Below are 25,074 nucleotides of genomic sequence, written 5' to 3'. Positions count from 1 at the left end.
TACATCACCTGGCTAATGCAGGAGATGAGAGCTAAACTTTAATCTGACCTTCATCTTGAGTCTTGATGATTTTTTCTTCCTAGCCTGGATCATTTCATGCATTGTATTTAGGCTGTGGAAAAAAGAGTTTGGAGAAAAAAGATCATGGACTGTAAAAGGCAGAAAGATCTATTTCCTACTAGCTACACAAACATTTGCTTGTAAAAATCCTGCTTTACATCAGAATGATTCTATCCTATCTGGCGATCCTCTCTGTTTATGGTAGTTTAGCTGTGAGTTGCATAAAACAAAAGGTACCAGAAAGGAATGTGTTTGATGCAGAGGGGAAGGGGTATTAGCTGATTGAACAACATATCTGTAATTTGAATTTTTCATCCTCAGTGCAACCTGTCAGTCCCTCAAGATTTATCATATTAAGAAACAGACTCCAGAAGTAATATTGGAACTCTATTTTATTGATGTAGGCTACTGTAATAGAATTTTGAAAGCCTGACTGTGTTTTTCCTTCTCTCCCCAATATACCCTGTTGAATTAGGGTGGGGGCACTCAGTTTCTTTCTCATGTTTCCTCTATTTCCTGGGCTCAAAGTGACCCTTGTTATGCAACCCATCATCTCCACTTAATTTCTTCAAGGTCGTTTCCATGGCTTTCTTCCTCAGCCCAATTATGTTGGGGCTCCTGGCCTGGAATTTCACGCTTGCTGTAAATTCAGGGAATTGTAGTCACAATACCTCTGGCAGTCATAAAATTAGGAAGGTCCTATTATAAGCATATCTGTCTATAAATAATTTGGCGATCACTGTATTCTCCTCAGTCCTCTAAGCTCATTCTCTAGTTTTCACAATTAATCTTCCACTTGGTATTAATTTCCTATGACAAGTTTGTCATAGTTAAAAATTAAAACACGCAGGTCCCAAAAATTGCTCTCTAAATTTACTATAAAAATGACAATGAGACTCTTGCTTGCTGATACTATTCTGTGAATGGTACATTTTCAATTTGAAACTAGTTCCCCAGTCCTGATTTCAATAGGTGAAATCTTCCAAAAAGAAGTTCTTTATAAAATCAAAATTCATGCAGTATCAAACCTCAAATGTCTTCTTTTCCAGCTTTAGTTGGTGAGATTTCTGATGGAAAAGTATGGAATGAATGCTAAGATACCTAGAAACATATAGAGAACTGGGAATATATAAATATTTCTCTAGAACTATCTAAAACATTTGATTTCCACTTGAATGTTCTCCTAATATTGCTCTATGTTCAGGATTTTTGTAATATACACAATTCAAATCACTGGATAGTCTGGCACATTTGTGCATCTTAATTTGACTTCTTCTATGGTGTCCTAGAGGGACAACAGGGTAAGATCCAGTGGTAGGACTCAGCCGGTTTGCACCACTTTGGCAAAAGCAGTAGCTAATTTTTTGTTGCCCAGGCCCAGAATGGATTTCCGGAAGCGGCATCTACACAGAGAACCGGTTATTCACATATCTGAATCCCACCACTGGTAAGATCTCCTGTAAAATAGAATATTTTTAAGCAGTCCAGATCTTGAAATATTTTCCTGAGTTGCTTGAACTCATGGCAAAACTGACTGAGAACTTACACATAGCACTTTTAACTTACAGTCAGATCAGATGCAGGCTTGGAGCATGGCTTATCATACACACAGTGATGGCTACTGTAAATTTGGGTTTTATGCCAGAGCACATGAGACATGATCTGGTTCTGGGAGACATCTCCACCAGGCTGTTGTCACAGACAAATTAGGTCTGGAGTTAATGTTGCTAGCATTAATCAGAACCACCAGCCATCGCAGGGAGGAAGGAACAATTTGGATGGTTCACCTAAGTGCTTGATGATTCCCCATTCCCCAGCAAATTGGGGGCAGCTCTGTGGAGTGCCTGGTCAGTCTCTGGAACACAGAAACAACCAGGAGATGCACAGGATTGTCCCAACAAGTCACTCCTCAACTACTAATCATTGGTTTTCCAAGGAGCTCTGGGAAATGGAAGAAGTGAAGATATGCCTATGCCTGGAATGATGCTGGAGAAAACAAGAATTGAATGTGACTGGATAGGAGCTCACATCTGAGCTCATTCTATGGCAATAAAAGTGTTGAAGTGGAATTACTTCTCCGTGCTGAATGCATCTGTGCAATGTCGGCTGCTACACTATTTAGAGTGACCCAGATTCTATTAAGGGAGGATGGGGCCAGAGGAACCAATTAGTATAAATTGTGATTATCTGACTGAGCATTTCATGGATAAAATCACTTGTGTTCACTTTGAATTGGGAGCCAGCTTGACAGAAGCTTCTGAAATGACTGAGGGGATGCTCTCTGACATCACCTAGGAGATTTTTGGACTTGTGGAACTTGAGGAAATGGAGATCTCTACAATCTGAGCTTTTCTACCTACGAATTGGATTCTGCTGTACCTGGTTGGTAAAAGCAGCCAGCCAGGAGACAGAGAGATGGACCCAGTCAATGCTTCTTCAAAGAAAGGCAACATCCCAAGAGACACTTTCTTCCCATTTCTCAGGAGTGAGGCCTGTGTCAAGGGGATAAGAATTAATCAATTTCTCTTGGCGATGGGTTCTATTGACAACTCCCAATTTTGGGGAAAATTGATTTTAGTTTTTTTGCTATGGTTGTTAAGTGAACATTGTGATGGTTAAATAAACACTGCATTTGTGAAGTGTACATGGTGATCATTAAACAAATCCATTATATCCAACAGAGGTTTTTGATGGAAATTGGAAGTAAATTCTGGATCCCAGCAAAACCTGACAAAAACTGCAGTTACATGATTGCAGGATTCTGCAAATGGTCACAAATGCAAACTGGTTTATGAAGCACCCAAAATGGGATCACATGGCTGTGTGTGTGGCCATTGGAACTTCAAAAATGGGTCGTAAGTACCTTTTTGATAGTCTGTTGTAACTTCTAACAGCTGTAAAGCAACTGGTCATTAAATGAGAGAGTTTAGATCCATAGCATTCTGGATTTCCCTAGGTCTGGGCATAATTTAGAAACTGCATTGACCACTCTCAGGAGTGATCTATGGAGGGACTTGAATAGAAGGATTGCAGTCGTATTTGCCATTTTAGACCTCCCAGGAGCTTTTGATACTGTCAATAACAATATCCTGCTAGCTGCCTATGATGGCTGGGAGTAGGGAAAACATGTTATAGTAGTTGAGTAAGCAGAATGAATTGGTGATGGCAGGGGTAGGAATGATCAGGCCTTTATATAGATTATGTTCTGGAATGCCCCAAGATTTGGTTCTTTTCCCTATCATGTTTAACATTTACAGAAAACTGCGGGAAGAGGCCATCCACTGCTTTGGGATGAGGCATCCCCAATATACTGGTGATAGCCAGTTGTACATCTCCACCCCAGACCCAATCTGAGATTTGGTTCTGATCTAGGCCTGGAGATTGTCAAGGTCTGGATAGAGAGAAACTGGCTGAAGGCTCAACCTCTCAGAGTGGTTGTAAATTCAGAAGTGTATTGACTCCAAGACTGTTTTTCCCCAGAAAGATCAGGCTCACAGACTGGGGATCCTGCTGCAGTAGCCCACGTAATGGCTAGCCAGTCATGGTACAAAAATGACACTCTGCAGGAATTGCAATAGTTGCCAGTGTTGTCTAGCAAGTACAGTTAAATTTGTTGGCCATTATCTCTAAAGCCCAAATATCTTATCCACTATCTTTAAAGCCTTTTGTAGTATGGGACTACTAGGAATCTAAGAGGCTCCCTTTCCCAGATAGAGCCTGTGTAGCTAATCCAAATAGTCAGCTGGTGTTTACTAAGGATCCAAACCTTTCATTAGGCGAGGCAAGGAAGGATCAAATGATGGGCTATGTCCTTGCAGGCTCCTCCCCTTTGTAACAGCCTGTCTCCCAAATAAAAATGGCTTCCCCTTTCATAGCCATCTGGAAGAGAGCAAAGACTTGGCTTTTCTGGAAGGCTTTCAGAGGCTAGTGAGCACCTGCCACTTTGATCCACTGTACTCATTTAAATAATTCATTAATTCATTCATGATTAATGCAACATTGATGATTACTATTTTGATATATTGTTATCCATAAAATAATAGTCTGTGAGGATTCAGGCAGTGGATAAATCAGACAAAGAGAAAAATCAAACAGGGAGAGAACAGATCCTGAGAACATTGTTAGCACCTTTTAAGGTATCATGGCTTGGAGCAGGAAAAATGGGGTAAAATGGGAACTTTGTCCCCAAAACTCAGTTGCCCCCAGTTTTTGAACAGATGGTCTAATCCAGGGGTGGGGAACCTTGGCTCTTTTATGACTTGTGGACTTCAACTCCCAGAATTCCTGAGCCAGCATGGCTGACTCAGGAATTCTGGGAGTTGAAGTCCACAAATCATAAAAGAGCCAAGGTTCCTCACCCCTGGTCTGATCCATTTGTATATTAAAGATGCTTGAATTCTGTTAGCACAGATCAGAGAGATATTCCCAGTTGTTCCCTGAATTTCCTTGAAAACAGTGAACTAAAAAGAGCTGCAAAGCCCAGTGTAATATGCTTTTTCAAATAGTGATCCTCAAGAAATCTAACCAGAACATTTTGAACCAGATTTTCTTCCCAAATCCTTTTTCTGTCCAATCCCCCAGTTGACTAGGGCTGGTAGTGACTTGATGGGCCACACCTTGGTCCTTTCCTCAAGCATATGTTGGGATCAGTAATGATGACATGAATGCAGTTGGCGTTATTGATTGGCAAGGCCTCTCCTACAAATGACAGGAGGTGGTACACAGCCCCATTCCATGCTGCCCAAAAGATGTATCACATTGCACTTTTCAGGTATGTTGTCCCTGGAACTTAACAAGATCTTTTATTTGCAGAACAAAAATGTTAGAGAATCTCCCTGCAGCCGCCACTAGATGGTACCCAACTCACAAATTCCGGCTGAACGGTCTTCCCATCCTGGTTTGGAGCAGTGCATCTTTCACAGATGGAGACAGTGCAGCCTCTTTGCAAGACTAAAACTGCCTGTTTTGGATGGCCAGGATGAGACAAGGTAGCTGTCTGTCAGGCAGGGATGGAGCCAGTCCTTTTCATGACAGCTTTAGCTCTGACTGGGAGACACCACTCAAATAGGCAGCAATCCTAGGGAATGGCAGCTTTCTGGAAGTGCTGAAGGCAGCTTGGAGGAGGCAAGCCTTTGCTGGAGGATTTTTGGCTCAGGTGTAAGCAGAGAGAGTCTGGCTGTGATGAGAGATCCCATGAACAGAAAGGGGTCTAAGTCTGGGGGCTGCTCACCTGGGCAGTGGATTTAATACTTGGAGGAAAGGGAAGATGTTGTGCTTCTTGTTACAGCCTGTTTCCAAAATGTGACTGGAACCCTGGAGGAGACACCCCATCATCCAGCCTCCACTCTTGTGCATGCAGACCTATGTCTTTGGAAGCAACCACTCGTTAAGAGGCAAGCAGCCAAGAAGGCAGCGCTCCTAGCAGGGAAACTGATCCTGATCCTGTACCCTTTGTGCGTATGGACTTCTTGGGTCGATTTTTCTAGCTTTTTGCTGGACAACCTTCAGCTTTCTCTGACCATGAGCTCCTCCTAAGAACTGGGATTGGACTTCCTGAGCCTCTGCTTCCCTTCCTTTTGGTTTGATTTTGCTTTTTTTTTTTAAAAAAAGAAAAGTTTGAACCATGATCACAGTGAATTCGGATGGAAAAATAATGGTCAGAAGATGTCTCGTCACCTTGAGGCCTTTTAGGTAAAGTTCTCCTCTACTACTTCCTGGGTGTGTGCAACTAGAAGGAAAGGGGTGGGTGGGTGGTGGCTTCAAAACTGCATGTGGTTACCCCTCTTTTTTTTTTCCTGATATAATCCCTATAAGATGAATGCAGGTAGCAGAAAGTAATTTGTTTGAGACTCATCTGAAGTGTGGACAGATAGAGGAGGTAGGTGGCATAGGGTAGCTTTCAGCAGCCTGTTTGGAATTTGGGAAGGATTCAGCAGGGTGAAGGCAAGCTGTTGTTATTAAACTTCATTGTTATATATTGTTATAAGCTCACAGCTGGAGTTATTACAGATACAAACCTACCTCCTTTCCTCTCTTCTCTCTTTCTCTAACTGATTGCGGATTCTTATTTTCTCCTCTTTTACTGAGGTAATAAGGATAGGTAATTTGGATCAGGTCTGCACATCAGTCTGCTTCAAGAGAACAGCCACTTGTCTTCTTTAGAGGCTTTTCTCAGGTCCTCCTTCCTCTGCTGTTCTCCCTCTCCTTTTTCCTAAAATTAGTTGACGGGGTTTGGAGTTTATTTTCTGGCTGCTTTCAAATGGCACTTTTTTTTTTGATTGCACCAAATACAGGATGAGACATTATATAGATGGCAACAAGCAGGAGTGAGAACCCCAAACAATGCTCATCTGATGCACTGAGTTAGCGTTTCCCAACCGGTTTCAGATTTTCTTTGTCCTAGGAAATGTATTTATTAATTTATATAGCTTCCCTCTCACCATAGTGACTCTGGGAAAATTAAAACCAGAAACAAAATACAGTGTAAACAAAATAAAGTCATAATATACCACATGCCTGAGGTAAAAAAAAAAAGCATACACTTCAGTCACTAAACTTACAACTAACAACCAACCAATCAATAGGGCTAACTTAAGTAATGTTTAAGCTATAGTTTTCAGGAGTTTAGGCACAAATGTGCCATAGTGCTGTTGTTATTTGTCTCATCTAGCAGAGGGCTGCTCCACTTTAAGTGGTTGTTGGTGAACTGTCAGAATGAGCTAATCTAACAGCAACAACAAGGTCAATTAAAGAAGAGGCTCAAATGAAGCTGGGATCTAGGCATGCAATGTATCCCATGGTATTACAACAGAAGCCATGGATTGGAGCAGGGTGGGTAACTGTAGGTTAATTCATTTCACAGGTGGAAGACCTGTTTGTCTGTGAATGGTGATGATGGCGGGGTTGGCAATGTTCTCAAAAAAAATCAGAAGAGCCTAATTGGCCTAGGGCATAGTGCTTAATCTAGACATGAGAATTGTAGAGCTCTTCAGAAATTTGTGGACTGCAGTCCCATCAACCCCCGTCTGTGCAATCCTTTATGCAGCACATTGAAAGCTGAAATTCAACAACTTCTGGGAAGTCACAGGTTTCCTATACTTTACCCAATGAGAAAACCATCAGTAATCTTAAAAAGGACGGTGGTGTGTGTGTGTGTGTGAACAATTGTTCCAGCTGCCCATTGGCTGCCCATGTCTCCCATCTCATGACAAATAGTCCTGAGGAGTAAGAAATAGCTGTAGGACAATTCTGCACTGCACCTTCAGCAGCTTGTCTCCCAGGCTGCTCCTGGATGTTTTCAGAACTTCAGAAATTCTAGCTGGGATTGCAGCGAGCTGACGGTGGGTCCCGTCTGGTGCTTAGACCAGACTGTGGCCAATATAAGACCTGATTGGTCATCTCTTTGCTTCATCTCCTTCCCAGTCAATGAAGGTAAGGCAAACCTTGTTGACTGGCTCCTGTGTGGATAAGTCTCCCAGTGCTTGCCTTTTTCTTACTTTACTTTTCCCAGATATTTGCATAAAGAATGGGGTGCCTTCACCTCCCACCCTTATTACTTTCTTTGACACTACAACCACCTGTTTTTTCCCCCTCCCACTTATGGTACTATCCTAGCTCTGATGCTACAATAAACAAAACAATAGGTTGCTGTTGATCCATAGAAACTTTATAGCAAGGGATAACTGTGTGTTCAGCTTCATAAAGCAGAAATGTTCTTACATTGTAACTTAAAGATGTTTTTTTTAAAAAAGGGGAAGGGAAACTTTATAGGAATGGAAGCGGAAATTGAGAAAGCAAAGAGTTCATGCTCCACCCAGCCTGGACAGAAAGCAAAAGAGTGCCTACTGGAATATTTATAGTTGAATGGAGCAGGAGTTTCTATAAAGGATGATTGTTCTTAATGTAACAGGCTATTGTTGTATTAATCTCAATATTGTTAAAAGAACAGAAAAACCCAACAGCTCGATGGGATAAAGTCATGGAGCCCATATTCTGCAGAGGGGGGGGGGGGACAAGGCTGGGCACTGCAGCCAATCAGAACTGGGGCTTCAATTAAAATGGAACGAAGCTCTGGAGCTCCTCTGCTCTGAAGGGCATAAAATGTCTCAGGTCACAAAACAGCAGTTTTGAATGAAAACAGGAAAACAGAGTTGTGGGTTGCATTGGCTGTGGGCTGGGAGTGGGAGAAGGATGACATCATCCCTTCCTGCACTCAGAGAGTGGTGAGAAGCCTGCAGTGGTGATAGGCCAAGCAGAACATGGGGATCAGTCCATAGATTGTAAAGATACATCCAGAATGAAGTGTCTGAAACAGGAGACCAGTGACAAAAACTAAGATTCTCAGCAGACTTTTTTTTTTATTCATGTTGTCTTGAAAACAACCTGAACGAGGTCTTGCTTTTAAGAGCTAAAACTAGGTATGATTCTTGTTTAGGATTTCTACTTCATAAAACCAAGTAATAATTGGACTGCTCATGTATTAAATGTTGGAGACTGGAGTCTTTAGGATGTTTGCTGTCCACTTGATCATTTCCCCAAAGATAAAGCTACTTCAAGGAAGAAAAAAATGTACCAGTCTTTTTGGTTGTGGCACCCTGGAGTGCTCTTCCCAAAGATATTTGCCTGCCACTGGTGTAAATACTTCGGCTCCAGGTGTTTGTTCAGCTATTTCAGTAGGTAACTTGGATGGATTTGATAACGATTTTATCTGTTTTGCTGAATCTCTGCCATCATTTTAATTGCCGCATTATTCTTGTAGGGTTTTGCATATTCATTGTTTTTTTTTTACTTCATTATCTGCTGCTCTAGGAGTTTTTATTGGAAAAACAGCATATAAATCTTCAAAATGCTTACTTGGAGGGGATGTACCAGTAATAATACCAGAATACAATTAAAATATCATTAAATATCACTATATTACATTGCATTTACAATGAGATGGTGTAGAAATATATCAAGCAGATAGATCCAGGGCAGTACATTGAACTGGGGAAAAAAAAACCCCTTTCTCTCTCCATACACATATATTGTACATACAAATAATTCTTTCTTGTAGAAAAATTATGATGGGTTCTTGTGTCTGTAGCACAGAGAGAAAGAACTTTCATGTAAGATGTCTTTGTAAACTTTCTTTGAAATGAACTATTATTGGATTTCCCCAATTTGGTGCTGTTCAGATGTGCTGGACACTTGGGAGCTGAAGACAAATGTGACTGGAAGGCAGCAGACTGGGAAAAATTGATATACACTATGATAAATGTTTAGGGCGGCTGCCCTCTTGACAGAAGGCAATAATGCAAAGCTGACTTCAATGGAAATGTGAGGTTCCCCGGTAGACATATTGTTTAGAGAGGTGTACACTTCAGATTTTTATACATCCAAAATGTAGACCCTGAGAGGTGTTTGAAAATGCAGGTGTGATGCTTATTGGCAGGCTACAGCCACAAGCAGCTTTTTCTTTTGTGTGTACATTTGGGGGCAAAGCCAGAGTTGTGCTGTGCAGAACAATTCCAACATGATGTCTCCTTAAGCATGAACAATGTGAATGCAGAGAGAGCTAACATCATCCAAGGTTGTTTGTCAGGGAGTTGTAATTGGTTTTGCTTCCTTGTCAAATAAATTTTCCTGGATTCACCTCAAGGATGCACCTTCCTCCCCAATCATTCTAACAGAAAATGCCAGCCCTGATTTTGTTACAGTTGCAAAGTAAAGCCGCCCGACATAATCCAAAATGAGACCTAACACGGAGCAAGGCTAGGAATGGGGTTGAAGGAGGCTTCTCTTGGTAGCAGGTCACCAGCTGTGCCGGTTGTGTCACGAAGGATCTGCAGCCATCAGTGGGAGCTGTCACTTTTTCTCCTGTTGAATGACACCCAGCTTAATAGCACTGACTTAGTAGATCGAGCTGAAAGATAGCAAGTGGAAGGAAATCAGGACCTGACTCATTTAGTTGGCCAATTTTAGGCCCTTGAAAAAGTTGATGTTGTGAGTCAATTTTTGCATCACTTGGTTTTCTGGTACCTTGAAATCTATATTTATGCATGAAGGCAAATGCATTAATGTAGGAATACCTGTATGAAAGTTGGAATACAAATTGAGTAAGATTATTCTGTCTCTCTCTCCTTCTGATATATATACTAAGAATCCAACACTCTTATTAGAAAGCCCATGAAAGCACTTTCACTAAACAATAGCCATAACAAACATTTATGTAGTACAGGTAGTCCTCAACTTACAACAGTTCATTTAGTGACTGTTCAAAGTTACAACGGCACTGAAAAATGTGATTTAATAGCATTTTTTACATTACAACCTTTGCATCATCCCTGTAGTCACGTGATCAAAATTCAGATGCTTGGCAACTGGTTCATATTTATGAGTGTTGTTGTGTTCCAAGGTCGTGTGATCACCTCTTGCGACCTTCTCACAAGCAAAGTCAATGGAGAAGCCAGATTCACTTAACAACTGGATTACTAACTTAACAACTGCAGTGATTCATGTCAAATTTCAAAGCACGGTTTTGCTGGTGTGACAAATATTGCTTCTCAGCTTGCTAATGAACTTGGGGGGAGGGAAGAGGTTTTGAATGCAGACTTCAAAGATTAAGAAGTCAGACCGTGAGACTCAAGGACATTACACCAGGTGTCTGGCCAGACCTAGAGATGCCTCCACTTGTCAGGAAAAACCAGAAGCTCAACACTCAACAGATACCAGCCATGAAAGCCTACAACACTACAAGATGCAGATCCTCTCCATCTCTTCTCCCCCCCCCGCCCCCGCTCTTTGGGCTTGATTGTAGTCTTCAAATGCTTTTGTAAACTATCTGAGAGCTTCAGCTACAGATAGATGCAGTAAAACAACTAAAGAAATTGTCTCTGTGCTAGCTGTGTTTGTTTTAAAAAATGTCTCTTGCTGTTTTCACTACTAATGCACCGTGTGGTGTGCAGATAAACTAATAAAAATGCCAGTGTGCTAAATTAGGGATGGGCAATTGTTTTGCATTGGTGGGCCCATTTGGAACTGGGGATAGGTTATAGGCACTCTCACAAAATGGCTAGCATATGGAGGACTTGCCAATTCACAAAATTGCTGCTGTGATGGAGTAATACACCCCCTTTTTAATGACATCTTTGTTTTTTAGAAACCCAGTTGGATATACTTCCAGTCACATACACAGAAATGGTCACCAATCCGTTTTGTAGGAATTTGTCTAGGCCCCATGTAGGCTGCACAGTCTATTTTTAAATTAAAAAAAAAGCCAAAATACTGCAGCACTTAAGATATTAGATAGGGGCTGGGGAGTGTTCATATGTTGATATGTAAGTCCACTCATAATCATGGAAGTTCCCTGTGTGATATTGGGCCTTTCAACAAAACCTACCTCACAGAGTTGCTAATCTGAGTTAAAACAATAGATCTTGAAGAAAAAAAAAAGAATGACACATACCTAATAAATAAACACACACTCAGGGAACAGATTGACATCTTTCTTTGCAGCCTGCCAGTGTTCCATTTATTTATTCTCTTTTCTATAATCAAAACATATCAGAAACAAAGCTGGATAGCTCATTAGGTTAAATGTACTTCAATTATTCTGATTGGTGTAACACACCCTTCCCTTACTTGTGCATTATGAGTGTGTAGCCTACACAATTGCTAAGGTTGTTGGAAAGAGTTATAGGAAAACACTGGGGGATATTTGTTGTAGGCAATAGCAGCCAATTTTCACATTTGACCAAATTGAAAGATGTTGGCAGTAGCCCCAGTTTTATTATTACCTAATGCTGGTCTTTAACCTGCTATGGCAGAAACTCTTTTCCTTCTTACCTCTCTTAAAATCTTTGCATAAGGAAGTATCTACTTTCCTCACCCTTTCCCTTTGACTAAATAATAATAGTAATAATAGTAATAATAGTAATAATAATAATAATAATAATAATAATAATAATAATAATAATAATAATAATAATAATAATAATAATAATAAAGTTGGAAGGGACCTTGGAGGTCTTCTAGCCCAACCCCCTGCTTAGGCAGGAAACTCTATACCATTTCAGACAAATGGTTGTCCAGTCTCTTCTTAAAAACTTCCAGTGTTGGAGCATTCACCGCTTCTGGAGGCAGGTTGTTCCACTGATTAATTGTTCTGTCAGGAAGTTTCTCCTTAGTTCTAGGTTGCTTCTCTCTTTGATTAGTTTCCATCCATTGCTTCTTGTCCTGCCCTCAGGTGCTTTGGAGAATAGCTTGACTCCCTCTTCTTTGTGGCAACCTCTGAGATATTGGAACACTGCTATTATGTCACCCCTCGTCCTTCTCTTCATTAAACTAGACATACCTTAAAGCTTAATAGTTCTCCTGTGATCTTGTTTGAAAGAGCCTACATGTGGGAAAACTAAGGCATATTATGATAATATTGTATTGGTACTTTATTTCCCTTTCCTTCCTTCTTATTATTATATGCACTCTTTTCTTCCTGATTGAAAGAGAACTGATTGTTTCATCTGGATTGACATTTAAGGGACTGTCCATATTGGCTTTCTGTATTTCCCCACCTGAAGGGAGAATTTCAGAAGAATGTATTCTGCCCTTGTTGTGGCTATCAGTGGAATTATCCAAAGTCAGTCTGTCTCTTAACATTGCTCAGATGAGCAAACTCTTCCACTTGTGATGCTTTTTAAAACTTCCTTGGAGTAATGTTAGGAATTAAGAAAATGTAGCAGGAGAGAGGTTCAACTATGATCATGTGGTTGTTTTGGCTTCTTAATTGTCTGATCATCATGTTAACTTACTCTAGTTCCCATAATAGAGAATATCCGTGGCACTGCAGCTTCATTCTACTAAAATGCTCATGCGGTTTTGACTTTTTTCATTCTGTAATGAGATTCTATCTAGACTAGGCAACTGTTATTTTTTTTTCCTTTCTCTTAATCACGAAGGTTTTCTTTTTCTCCTCCTCACTCCTCTAATGGTCTTAAGTAGTAATTAAATGCAGTGTTTAACAATCACTTCTTGCTAAATTATAATGATGAGAATTCAAATGCATAAACATGCTTTTACATAATAATAAGTTTCTTATCAATGGGAAGAATTTGAAGAAACTTTGGGGAAAGAAAAGCAGAAACTGTCCAAATCAGCCTTTCTCATCTGGAGCTCCATGGAACCCTCAGACTCTGTGAGAAGTTGATGGGGGTTCCACAAAATATCGTGACCGAAACCCCCACTCAATACAATGTTTTTTGAACTTCATGTGCTATGCCATGCTAGTGTTCACATGGATGGGAATTTTTACATGGCACAATTTATTGATCACACCCACATATTGTGAGCTGTAGATATAAAAATTAGTATGCATGGGGTCTCTGAGACCTAAACATGACTTCAAGAGTTCCTTCAGGATAAAAAGATTGAGAAAGTGTCAGCTCCAATAACAGATCACTCCACAGGAAAATTAGAACTACCCTACCAAAAGGGGTGCCAGAAATGACAGCCAGAATTCGCCAACCCCTAGGAATAAGCAATAGCTCACAAATCCACAGCCACACTCTGCCAGGAATTACCCAGGACCAAAGACAAGACACAGAAGGATGAAAGAAACAATGTAATCTACAAAATCAACTCTAACGACTGCAACCAATTCTACGTGAGACAAACATCATGTCAATTAAAAACCAGGATCCACGAACACCAGCTGGCAGTCAAACACCAGATCCCAAAACTTTATTCTCTAACCACACCAACACCAAACAACACTAGTTCGATTGGAGCAACACTAAAATCATCGGCCATGCTACCACCTGTGTGAGTTCATCAAAGCCTGGCCCTCCACAAGCAATTCTATCAACAGACACATTGACCTACAACCAGCCTACAAACCCCTCAGAATCCAAATCAATCACACAGCCAGCCAGAGACAGCCCTGACCCTTAACCAACCCATACAAGTCCCTTCCCCCACACCAGCAGTTCACCTTCCGGTGACCCTGACCTGATGTAACCTCCCCATCACAAGACCCATCCCAAGCCTCTCACTGATGACTCACACCTGACCCACCACAAGACTCTCACTTAATATAACCTGAAGCCCATATAAACAGAAGATCACTGACACTTACATCCCCTGAACTCCGCTGAAGATGTTACCTAGGCTGGTAATGAAACATTTGGAAACCAACCCACAAGCTTAGAGAACAAACCTTCACCCTCAATTAGAACTACACTTTGCAATGGGTTATAATAATGGAATCTTACAAGCCTGATTGGATTTTATCTCCCCTCCTCCTTATGCCCCAGTGACTCAGGAAGGAGCCTGTCTGTGTCACTGTCAAATGCTATCTTCATTACCAGGGCTTAAAGAATATTTCAGCCCTTTTTGCTTATGGAATAGTTTTTGCATTTCTATCAAGGGTATCTCCCTTATTTTCTATAAGTGGTCCTTGTCTCGCCACTCATTCAGTGATTATTTGAATTTACAGCAGTATTGAATGAGTGGTACTTATGATCCATCCTTGTACTTATATTGATTGGAGTGTCCCTGTGGTCACTAGTTCTTTACTGTCTTCCTACAAGTAAAGTCATTGGGGAAGTCAGCAGGAAGTTGCAAATAGCAAGCACACGATGTCCTCGTTTAACAATACATAGTGATTCACTTACAACAATAACCAAAAGTGCTGGACTTTCCAATGCTAAGCAGCACAGTCACATGACATCATGTTTTACAATTGCATTGCATAGCCACAGAAATTCTGGTCCCAATTATAGTCATTAAGTGAGGACTACATGTACAGAATGGTTAATCCAGACAATGAAAGTCTCTTTCCCATATGGCTATTGCTACATTCATAGTTTTGCAAGAAGTGTGTGTGTCTCACTACAGTCAGTAAACCAAGTACAGAAGTCAAATGCTCATAGATCCTCTCATTGTGAAATGCAATATTCTAATTGGTCAAAATGTCAGTTCATTATTCTTAAAGATTTATCCACAAAGCAGGTTCCCCTGCTGCTAATATAGCAGTAGCACTTAGACTTATATACTGTTTCATAGTGCTTTACAGCACTCTCTAAGTGGTTTACAGAATCAGCATATTGCCCCCAACAATCTGAGTCCTCATTATACTGACCTTGGAAGGCTGAGTCAACCTTGAGCCCTTCAGGATTGAACTCCTAGTAATGAGCAGACTCAGCCTGCAATACTGCATTCTAACCACTGCGCCACCAGGGCTCTTAATCCAGAAGTACTCTGTTATCTCACACAATCTGTTAAAATTCAGTGTTTCTCAACCTTGACAATTTTAAGGCATGTGGACTTCAACTCCCAGAATTCCACAGCCAGCAATGCTGGCTGTGGAATTCTGGGAGTTGAAGTCCACATGCCTTAAAATTGCCAAGGTTGAGAAACACTGTGTTAAATCATGATACGGTTTGCTTGGCTTTGCCCTAGTATCTATGTAGCTGCAACCATTGGATTATAAGCATGGTAGCTTGGGAAGTCTGGCTGCTGAAAACCATACATCTTAGAGTTGCCAAGGCTGACACACATTGTACTAGAGCAGGGGTGTCAAACTGCCGGCCTGCGGGCCAGATGCATCATAGCGAAACCGCGCCCACCCCATTGCTGGCAATGTCAAAAAAGTCACGATACGTCACGACACTTCACGTGACGTTGCAAGTTTGGCACCCCTGTACTAGAGGAAGGTTGTCTGGTCTTTTCAGACAAAGAAACTACCTCTATATAAGGAGAGTGTAGAAATTAGAAAATTACACCAGCGCTTCACTAATATTTTAGTTCTATGACATCTGTTTCAAAATGTTTCACCCTCATTAATTTTGCTAAAAACTCACCTGCTTGAATAATTTTCAAGCAGGGTCTTCTAACAGTATATCACTTCAGCTGCAAAGTTTAAAAAGTCAATTTCATGACTTTCTAACAATGTTAAGAAATTAGCATATGCAACAACTCCAGCCTGGATCTCCCTCAGGTTGACATAACTGAGTGTTTTAATAAACCATGCTCTGCTTTGAATAGGGGTTTTTTCACATTTTCTTCATTCTTAGGTCTTTAGGGGGAAAAAAAACCCCTTACATTAAGAGGTCTAGATATAGCAAATCAAATGCTCCATTTAAAATTGCCAGTACTTTATTCTGAAATGGGATAAGATATAAGGATTGGAATGGCACAGATCTCAGTGCTTTTGCTCATATGGAGTGGGATTTCAATGGTCATATTGTTTAGTCAGCTACTGGTAATTAAGGAAATGGAAATCTAACTCATTTGGCGCATATGGGGACTATCACTAGGTAGAAGAGAAATGGAAAAGTAACCAATTTTAATTTGGAACTTGGACTCAGATCAGCTCTTGTTTGTGGATGAAAAAACAGTAATGAACTAAATCTGCTGTGTAGTAAAGGAAGCTCTTTGCTTCAGTAATTTTATTTTCTTAACTGAGTGAAAATGTTACGAAATGACCTAAATTGAAATGGCCACTTATGTGAGAAAATTGATACTGGGTTCAGGTTTTCTTCTCTGGGTCAGTTGAGTGCCTTCCATTTGTCCAGCTTTCGCTGAGCCCGAGGGCGCTTTAACGTGGCTGCCATCGTTCATTTCTCCAACCCTCAGAAGAAGTTGGAAGAGATGACCTGTGATTTCTTCATTTCTCCTGGCTTGTTAAAAACAAAGAGGAAAATCACTGCTGTGTCCAGAACTGCTGCAGATGCTGTTGCAACAAAAAATTCTCTTGCTTCTGCTTCATTCAGAAGGAAAGGAAAGAGGAAAGGAGGAAAGGAGAGAGAAAAAAAAAACCCTGTGTGCTTCTTTGAGCACCTACTCAACTCCTGGAAAAGAAGAGGGAAACTGGCAATCCGCTTGTCAATTTTACCATTCTCCATTTTTTATGGGCTACAAAATAGGACATCACCAGATGGCAGGAAAAATCAGAGAGCTGCAGTAAGAATGGGATTGGTCTGACTGTAGGACTCCATCTATCATCTCTAGCCTATTTCTTGTGTTCCTTCTCCTGCACCCCATTCTGTCATAACCTGATAAAAACATACATCTGACTGGTATCATAAAGGGAACTAAATCATAAGAAACACTTTTATGAAGGAATTCTGACCACTTTCTTCTGTTTACATGCCACAAAGAATCTCCCTTCTCCATGCAGGAGACACGAGAGGATGGGTTGAGCTCCTGTTAGTCCACCATTTCAGCCTTGCATTAAACCAATAAGGGCCATAAAGTACAGGGATATGCCTTATTGCCAACCGATCAGGCTAGCAGCACAATTGTGCAAATCTGAGAAACCCAGCATGGCCATGCTTTTTGCAGTTCTCTAGGGCGACAAAAACAGAACGAGCCACTCTCAATCCCCTAGAATAATAGATGTGTAATAGATGTTACATAACTTACAGGTAGGTGCTGTTGTCTTTTGTCAGCTCAAGCAGGGGGCAGTACTGCTTTAATACCTGTATGTTGTGGTGGGATTCAGCCAGTTCACACCACTTCGGCAGAACCAGTAGCTAATTTTTTGTTGCCCAGGCCCAGAATGGACTTCAGGAAGCGGCATCCACACAGAGAACCAGTTGTTCACATATCTGAATCCCACCACTGCCTGTATGGCTATATTGTAGACATTTGAAAGCTGTCTCACTCATGGCTGCAGATGGGATGAAGATAGCCACTTCAGGAAATGTCAGAAAAAGAGGTTGCCACAGATGTTTGTGCTCCTGTATGGTTAAGTGCAAGTGAGGAAAGACCTCAAATCTAAAAAAAAGTGTGTCATGGGTAATGATATATGTCATTTGCATAATTACATCATCACACAAAGAACCCAAATAACACTATTCATGTCAGTTTGTCACTTAAGTCAATTCATGACATTATTACTCAATACCAAATGGTATATGTTTATGTTAGGTTAATGTTATATTTAAGGGCCCCTTAATTTGGTTCAAATGAAACAGATTGGGGGGGGGAGGATATCCAAGGAAAGTGTTTATTGCATTTTGAGTCTGTTAAATGAAGCTCTGTTAAGGTGAGAGGCTACTCTATTATTTTAGTTTGGAGTAATTAAATGATATTTTTGAGATTCATAAGAACTGTGCAGAAATGTGTCAGTAAGGTTCTTGTGCAGGAGAACATGTCTACCTCCTGGTATCATGTAGACAAATACTAGCTTTCTCCGGAGGAGAAGTAATCTGAAATAATAATAATCCATAATCATTTATGGATAATGTAGAAATATTTCCATCTATTGTTCAGCTATAATATTTCTGATTGTGTCTTCTTTCTTTTTCCCCATTTAGGATATTTGTGGCAGGCATTGGATTTTTCACTCTCTGCTTCTTAATGACATCCCTGGGAGGTCAGTTTTCAGCCAAAAGACTGGGAGACTCTCCATTCACCATTAGGACAGAAGGTAATTACCACAACTCATTTTAATTAGAGGTTTCCAGTTTGACAGTCTGGAGAATTAACTTCCTTTAATAATTTTGGGAAATACGGCTGATGAAGAGAAAAATATGGTTGCCATTGAGCACCAAGAAATGCTGTCGGAAGCAAGTAGAGGTGGGCTCCATCAATGTGTGGTGCACTATATGGTCAGCTATATCCTTAATTGCTCCTAACCTCAAGCGGGTCCTAAACAAATCCAAAGAACAGTGTAGGAGCTACCTATGTTGGATCAAACAAAGGGCAGCTCCAGCCTTTGGTTTCCATAAGAGCTAACCAAATAGCTCTGGGAAGTTCATTGTTAGGGCATGTTCACAATTCTACCCCAACAATATTAAGAGTTATGCTGCTCTGATACTTGGAATAATACATATCCATCCTGACTTAACTACCACAAATTTTCCTAATTCATTTGCAGAAATTACCAAACTAGTATCATCCCTAAATCTTGTAAGGGTAAATTCCATATTTAAATTATGTATGGCATGAAAAAGTTCTTTTTCAATCTACATTTCTCACCTCTTAGCTGTACCACATGATTGGCTCTATTAATGTTTGTTTGTAAAGGACAAAAAAAAACCTTCTTCGTGTAAAACATGATCTTATATATCACAATAAATATTCCCCTTTGAACTTTCATATCAGGTTCCAGATAGAAACTATTGGAAATTTTTAGCAGGACTAGATGGTGTTCAGAGTGAAGAAGCAGGATTATAAAATGTATCTTCAAATGGAATTGAATGGTAGGTTTAAAGTAGCCACATCAACCAAGATTATATCAGCAGTTCCCAATCTGTGGTCTGAGGTTCACTAGTGGTCCATGAGGACACTGAATGGGATCCCTGTTGTGGAAGCTGAAATAATATATATTTAGATGGTAAAAATCCTGTGAACTGATCCAATCTTGCACGATTTTGTTATTGTCACTTCTATCTTCTTAAGAACTTTTGGTTGATGTTGAATTTATACCTCATCTTTCCTCAAGGCACATCGATAGCACTCTTTTTCTGAGTTTTCCCCACCGCAAAAACTCTGTGAAATCAATTGAATGAGAGGGAGGGACTGACTTAAAATAATTTAGTGAACCCGAATCTCTCCATTTCTTCTCCAACATTTTAACAATACTTTTCACGGAAATACCAAAATCTTATAAGATTTTGAACAGGATTTCCTCCGCTGAAAGAAAATAAATGTTGATGGCATAATGATGTGCATAAGGGAACAGTTTGGGCATCTTTGGTCTAAGCCAAGTCAAAATTTAAATAGGCCAATGTTACTATTTAATGTGTTGTTCTATTTAATGTACAAAATTCTTCATGGGCTGGCTCTGTCCTGTCTCAGACCACATATGTGCAAACAAGCACAGAGGTGGTTGCAACCCTTACTGAGAAGCTTATGAAGCAAATAAACAAGCAGCAAAGGGAATGTGAATAGAAAATACAAATGCATAGAAATCCACACAAAATCAAGTCCCCCAAAGTCCAGCAAGTTTGCTTTGAGAGACTTCCAACTCCTAAAGAGCAGGCAAAAGAGGGGTCAAGAGAAGTCCAAGAGTCTAAACATTGTAGAAGGGCCATCAGCAGGCACAGAGTCAAAGTCATGAGGTTTCAAATTAGGAATCAAGGCATTGGATAAAGTGACCAATTGTTGCCAATGGAGAGGCTCTTCTTTAATAGAAACAACCCCAATGGTATTCCTTTGGAAGTCTTTGCTCTACTCTACTCTGCACATGGCAAGCCTTGAACCAGGAAGGGGTGACAGCTGGGACTCCTCAACTCAGTCTGGCAGTGGCAGCTGTGTCCCCTGGTTCGTGAGCAGCACAGCCTCCTCTGCCTGCACCTGCTCAGGCAGGGGTTTGTCTGGCAATTCTGAAATTGACTGACATTATTGGTCTTCTGGTTAGAATCCGAAGTGGCCATGACAGGCCCTGGCAGAGCTTCCTGTACTGTTATGCTTTGCTTAGATCAAAGGAGTAGAAGTGATTGTGTTGCATTTGTTGGCTTTCACTGTTTCCCTCCCTGCAGATTTTATTGTGGATCTGAACTTCTGGACAGGATTTTATTAGACCTCAATATATTCTGTCATATAACCTCAGCCTTAAAATTCTTGACCTTATTTTATTCAGGATGATAGTTCCTGATGTTTAAGATCAGGATCATTTAAGTTTTGTGAGGCAGATCAAACTGAACTCAAGGGAATCTTTTACTGTATAAACATGATTATAATTCCTTTCAACATGTTATTAATATTTTTATTAATTATTAAATGTGATTCTTATCTTACCTTCATTACTTTATAAGTAACTCAAGGCAGCAAACATACCTAATAGTCCTTCCTTCTCCTATTTTCCCCACAACAACTTTATGAGATAGGTTAAGCCAGGCATGTCAAACTCGTGACGTCACGTGACGTCGTGCAACATATCGTGACTTTTTCCCCATTATCAGCACTGGGGTGGGCACAGTTTCAGCATGATGCATCCGGCCTGCGGGGCGGCAGTTTGACATGCCTGGGTTAAGCTGAGAGAAAATAACTGGGCCAAAGTCACCCAGCTGGCTCTCATACCTAAGGCAGGACTAGAACTCACAATTTCCTGGTTTCTAGGTTAACCCCCTAACCATTACATCAAACTGATTCTCTACATTATGATGAATTATTATTAATAAATAAATGCTATGGAAAAGCAAGTTCAAAAAAGTTAAAAATAAACTAGAAAATGAATCAAATAGCTTCTATAAAACAGCCTCATTCATAAAGTCCTGCTAATTCATTGTTTAGAATGAATATTCTAAACCATTATTCTAAATATTCTGGACCTTATTTCTCCATTATAGCATACTCTTTCTAACAGTGGGTAAATAAAGAGCCAGTTTCTTTTCATCCCTCTTTATTTCTTGCTTTTTTCATTGACAGGTAACTAACTAATCTCCCAATCTCTCTTGTAAATAAAGTGGGTTTATTTCATTCTGAAATGGAAGTTTCATATCAATGTTAAACAGGGATGGTGTTCCAATGTTATCCAGTTGGATTAAACTATGACCTTGACTTGATTGGTTGTCTTCAGCATTGTAAGTATGTCATGAGAAAAAAAGAGATAAAAGCTATCTAAATACTTGCAGGAACTCATCACAGAGTTAATTCACTTTCACTTATATCAGCTTGGGACAATGAGGTCATCACCATCACAACTGGATTTAATGAATTCCACAACAATTTTGTAGCAAGGCTGTATCTTCCAAAGCTCTCTCTCAAAGTGAAGGGAGTATCTGCCTGTCTGGTACCTTTTAAATCATCAGTAGTAAATCTAATTCTTGACCAGATAATTTCCACGCATCACTGTCATTATCCTAGCTTTCTAACTTCTTGATGCCACTGATAAATAAATTGGGAAGGAATTCATAATTTCCTATTATAGGTAATCCTCAAATTTCATCCACAGTTGGGACTGCAATTTCAGTGGTAAGTGGTATGGTTATTAAACAAATTATCATGTGACCAGACCAAATTTTACAAGCATTTTACTGTGGTCATTGAGCAAATCACTGCAGTCATTAAGCGAATCAAGCAGTCAAGTGAATCCCACTTTCCCCTATTTACTTTGCATGTTGGAAGTCAGCTGAGAAGGTCTCAAATCATGATCACATGGCCAGAGAATCAATTTGGTATGAAGGTTATCACTTTAAGGACGGGTCGTAAGTCACTTTTTTCAGTACCATCATAACTTCAAATTGACTGTCAGACCTGCCACAGTTTGCTCTCTCAGGAAAGTATGATTCGTGACTCCATTTAGTTGAAGCAAAGGAACTTTTACTGAAAGAAATTGGTTGCAATAAAGTCAGGAGGAATCTGGTGTTCCCAGGCAAAATACAAAGCTATTCTTTCCAACTCCCAATCCCTCCCCCCAATGACCAGTCCCCAGACCAGCCAATATGATGCCAGTATGATGTTTTGAGAAACTCTGAGGTGCGAAACTGGTAACATTCCATTCTCAGTGCAAACAGCCTTGAAGATCCTGGTTTGGTGATCTGGTTTGGTGATCTGGTCTTCTTCCATTGTCACTTCCCCCTCCCATTTCCCACCATTAGATACACAGGTGTGGGTTGCCCAAAATGCCTCCCCCCTCCCTTCCCCTTTGATGGCAGGAACCCAGTAAGGTGCCAGGCCAACAATAGAGATCTTGACACTGTCATTAAATGAATGGTCATAAGTCAAGGACTATCTGTACCCCTTATGTATCATATTGTCAGGTCCAAATCCAAAGACAACAGTGAAATCCAATCAAGTCCAATCCTTTATTTGCCAATCTTGCCAAGCTAAAGCTGTAACTTTCCCACCTACTAGATATATCCTAAGAGATTTTAGAATGTGGCTATCCAGTACCGATTCCTCCCTTCCCCATTTAGCTGGGGACTGTGCAATCTCTTCATTTGGACCTCTCTCTGGAAAAGCTCTGTGTTACCAAAACTCTTCCTCATTCTTCCTGCAGATGCCCATTCCATCACACACAGCTCTTTTTAGAGCAGTGTTTCCCAACCTTGACAGCTTTAAGATGTGCGGACTTAAACACTGTATTAGAGAATTAGCAAAAAAGCTGCTCTCCACTTGCTAATGATAACCTTCTACTTAACTTGCACACTTACTCAAACCATTTTTCAGAGTTGGGGAGTTGACTTTAAGTACGCCATCTGTTGCCTGTGCAGGAGGTCCATTTTTTATTTTTTTGCATCAATCATTAATCTACAAGCTGGATGACGTGCTGGCTCCTCCAGAGATAGTCACATATGCTTGCTATAGTGCATGTCTCAGAGGATGGGGGGATCTTTCACAGCAAATATCTAGTGTTAAATTTATTTTTGTAGCTTGGTCTATATGATAACCCTGTGAAATGAGTGGTTAAAAACATGCTGAGAAAGAAGCAAATTACTTTTGTGTGACATCTCATTTTTACAGCATCCAAGCTATATCTTACCATAAATGTATGGTTGCCTTCATTCAACTTATTTAGACAGCATCTCTCTTTAGAGTTTACTTTCAGCCTAATATTATCTTGAAGGGCAAGGAGTATTGAGTGTGGTAACATGGCTGAAAGCACGGGCATCTGGAGAAAAGCAAAGGTACCTGAATGGGGCACTTGTTATCTGTGGATACCTTCTTTCCCTAATTTCTAAAGGTAAATAACTATAACCAGGCCTTAAATAAAATAATCATTTTAGCTGATTTGGATGGGAGAAGGGCATAACTGAAAGACTTCAAAACTTCAAAAGACCTACAGTAACTATTATTCCAGCCATTGTGTAAATATGGTAGAGGTAGTTTAGGTTTAAATGACATGGACAGAATAAATAAGGGATTTCAGGCGAGTATGTTTTGATAAGTCTGCAGTGGTGTCTGGAAAGGAAAACTCTATATTTTTAGAAGTTCGGATGAAATTGACTCAAGGAAAGTTATGATAAAAATAAAAAAAATTATGACCGCTGAAGGTAGCCACCATCGAAAAAACTCTTTTTCTCAAATACAGAGTATAATTGAGTGCTCCCATTTGGAAACAAATGAATCTCTAATGTTGTAGCTGAACCAATTCTGGCTAGGAAAAGAAAAGAAAAGAAATAGTATGCCATATTTTTTTTTTGCCTTTCTGCAACAAGATCTCCTTCACTTTGTCTTCTTCCTCTTCCTGCTTCTCCTGGAACTAATGCTGGTTTGCTGATCCCATGTTTCCCAGCTATCTTGCAGTGCTCGACTGATAGCCATTACAACCCAAGAGATCTGGAGGAAACTACATTTCAGAACAGTTATGTGAACAGTGCAGGGGCTTCTCTTCCTAAATAAATAAATAAATAAATAAACTTGGTCTATAATTTTTGTCACCCATTGCTAGTTATGAACATACTATAATGCATTGGAGTAAATAAATACGTTTAATTGGGATTTTGCTTTGACTCAGATATATTCCAAACGCCAATTTAGGATGGATTTTTTTTTTAAATCTCCAGGATGGGATAGATAATTCTACTCAGTCATGATCTGATTAAAAAACCTGTAAGTGTCAGCCTTGATTTATTATTCCATAGGTTTGTCTTTTGCAAATGTCAGTGCGATAGCTATGCCAAGACTGTTTATTCATTTTTTTAAAGGTTGCTTGCTTGCTTAAAATGCTATCATGGAGCAAGAGGGGAGGGTGAAAGAGGGGAAAGTATTACATTCAGTGATCAACATATCTGTCATCAGCTCAGAATAATTTTTCTGTTCTGACCATTATTGATCATCATAATCACAGTCTTTAAATGGGTGGTAAAATCCTGGGCCCAGAGACCCTTCGACACTGCATGGGGAATACAAGAGGCCAGCTAGAACGCTTGAGGCTAGGCACTGGGGCTCCGGTCTTCAGGCAAATCTAGTTACAGCAGATTAGGGAGAACTTTGAAAACATTACAGAAGCGACCAACACAAAGACAAAAACCAGAATTACAGTAGAAGGCGGCTATGAGAAATCATGCAAGCTCAATCATGAAATCCGACTTGGAAGTTTATGCTCTTACAGTTGCCTGAAAGGATGGTTGGGAGAACAGCATG

At 40.2% G+C, this 25,074-nt stretch overlaps 1 protein-coding gene across 2 annotated transcripts in view; it reads left to right on the top strand.

Annotated features, from left to right (window-relative positions):
• Positions 1 to 5,683: 5,683 nt before the first annotated feature.
• Positions 5,684 to 25,074, top strand: part of MGAT5B (alpha-1,6-mannosylglycoprotein 6-beta-N-acetylglucosaminyltransferase B) — a 309,533-nt gene continuing 290,142 nt past the window's right edge. For both annotated transcript variants that reach the window (XM_015820790.1, XM_015820789.1), the window contains exons 1-2: positions 5,684 to 5,751; positions 18,357 to 18,469. In XM_015820790.1, the coding sequence (XP_015676276.1) occupies positions 5,684 to 5,751; positions 18,357 to 18,469 (181 nt within the window). The remainder of the gene's footprint in view (positions 5,752 to 18,356; positions 18,470 to 25,074) is intronic.

This window comes from Protobothrops mucrosquamatus, unplaced genomic scaffold (genome assembly GCF_001527695.2).
Source record: "Protobothrops mucrosquamatus isolate PMUCROS unplaced genomic scaffold, P.Mucros_1.0 scaffold1183, whole genome shotgun sequence".
NCBI classification, from domain to species: domain Eukaryota; kingdom Metazoa; phylum Chordata; class Lepidosauria; order Squamata; family Viperidae; genus Protobothrops; species Protobothrops mucrosquamatus.
The sequence above is the reverse complement of the archived record's forward strand: the minus strand, read 5'-3'. Positions and strand labels throughout refer to the sequence as shown.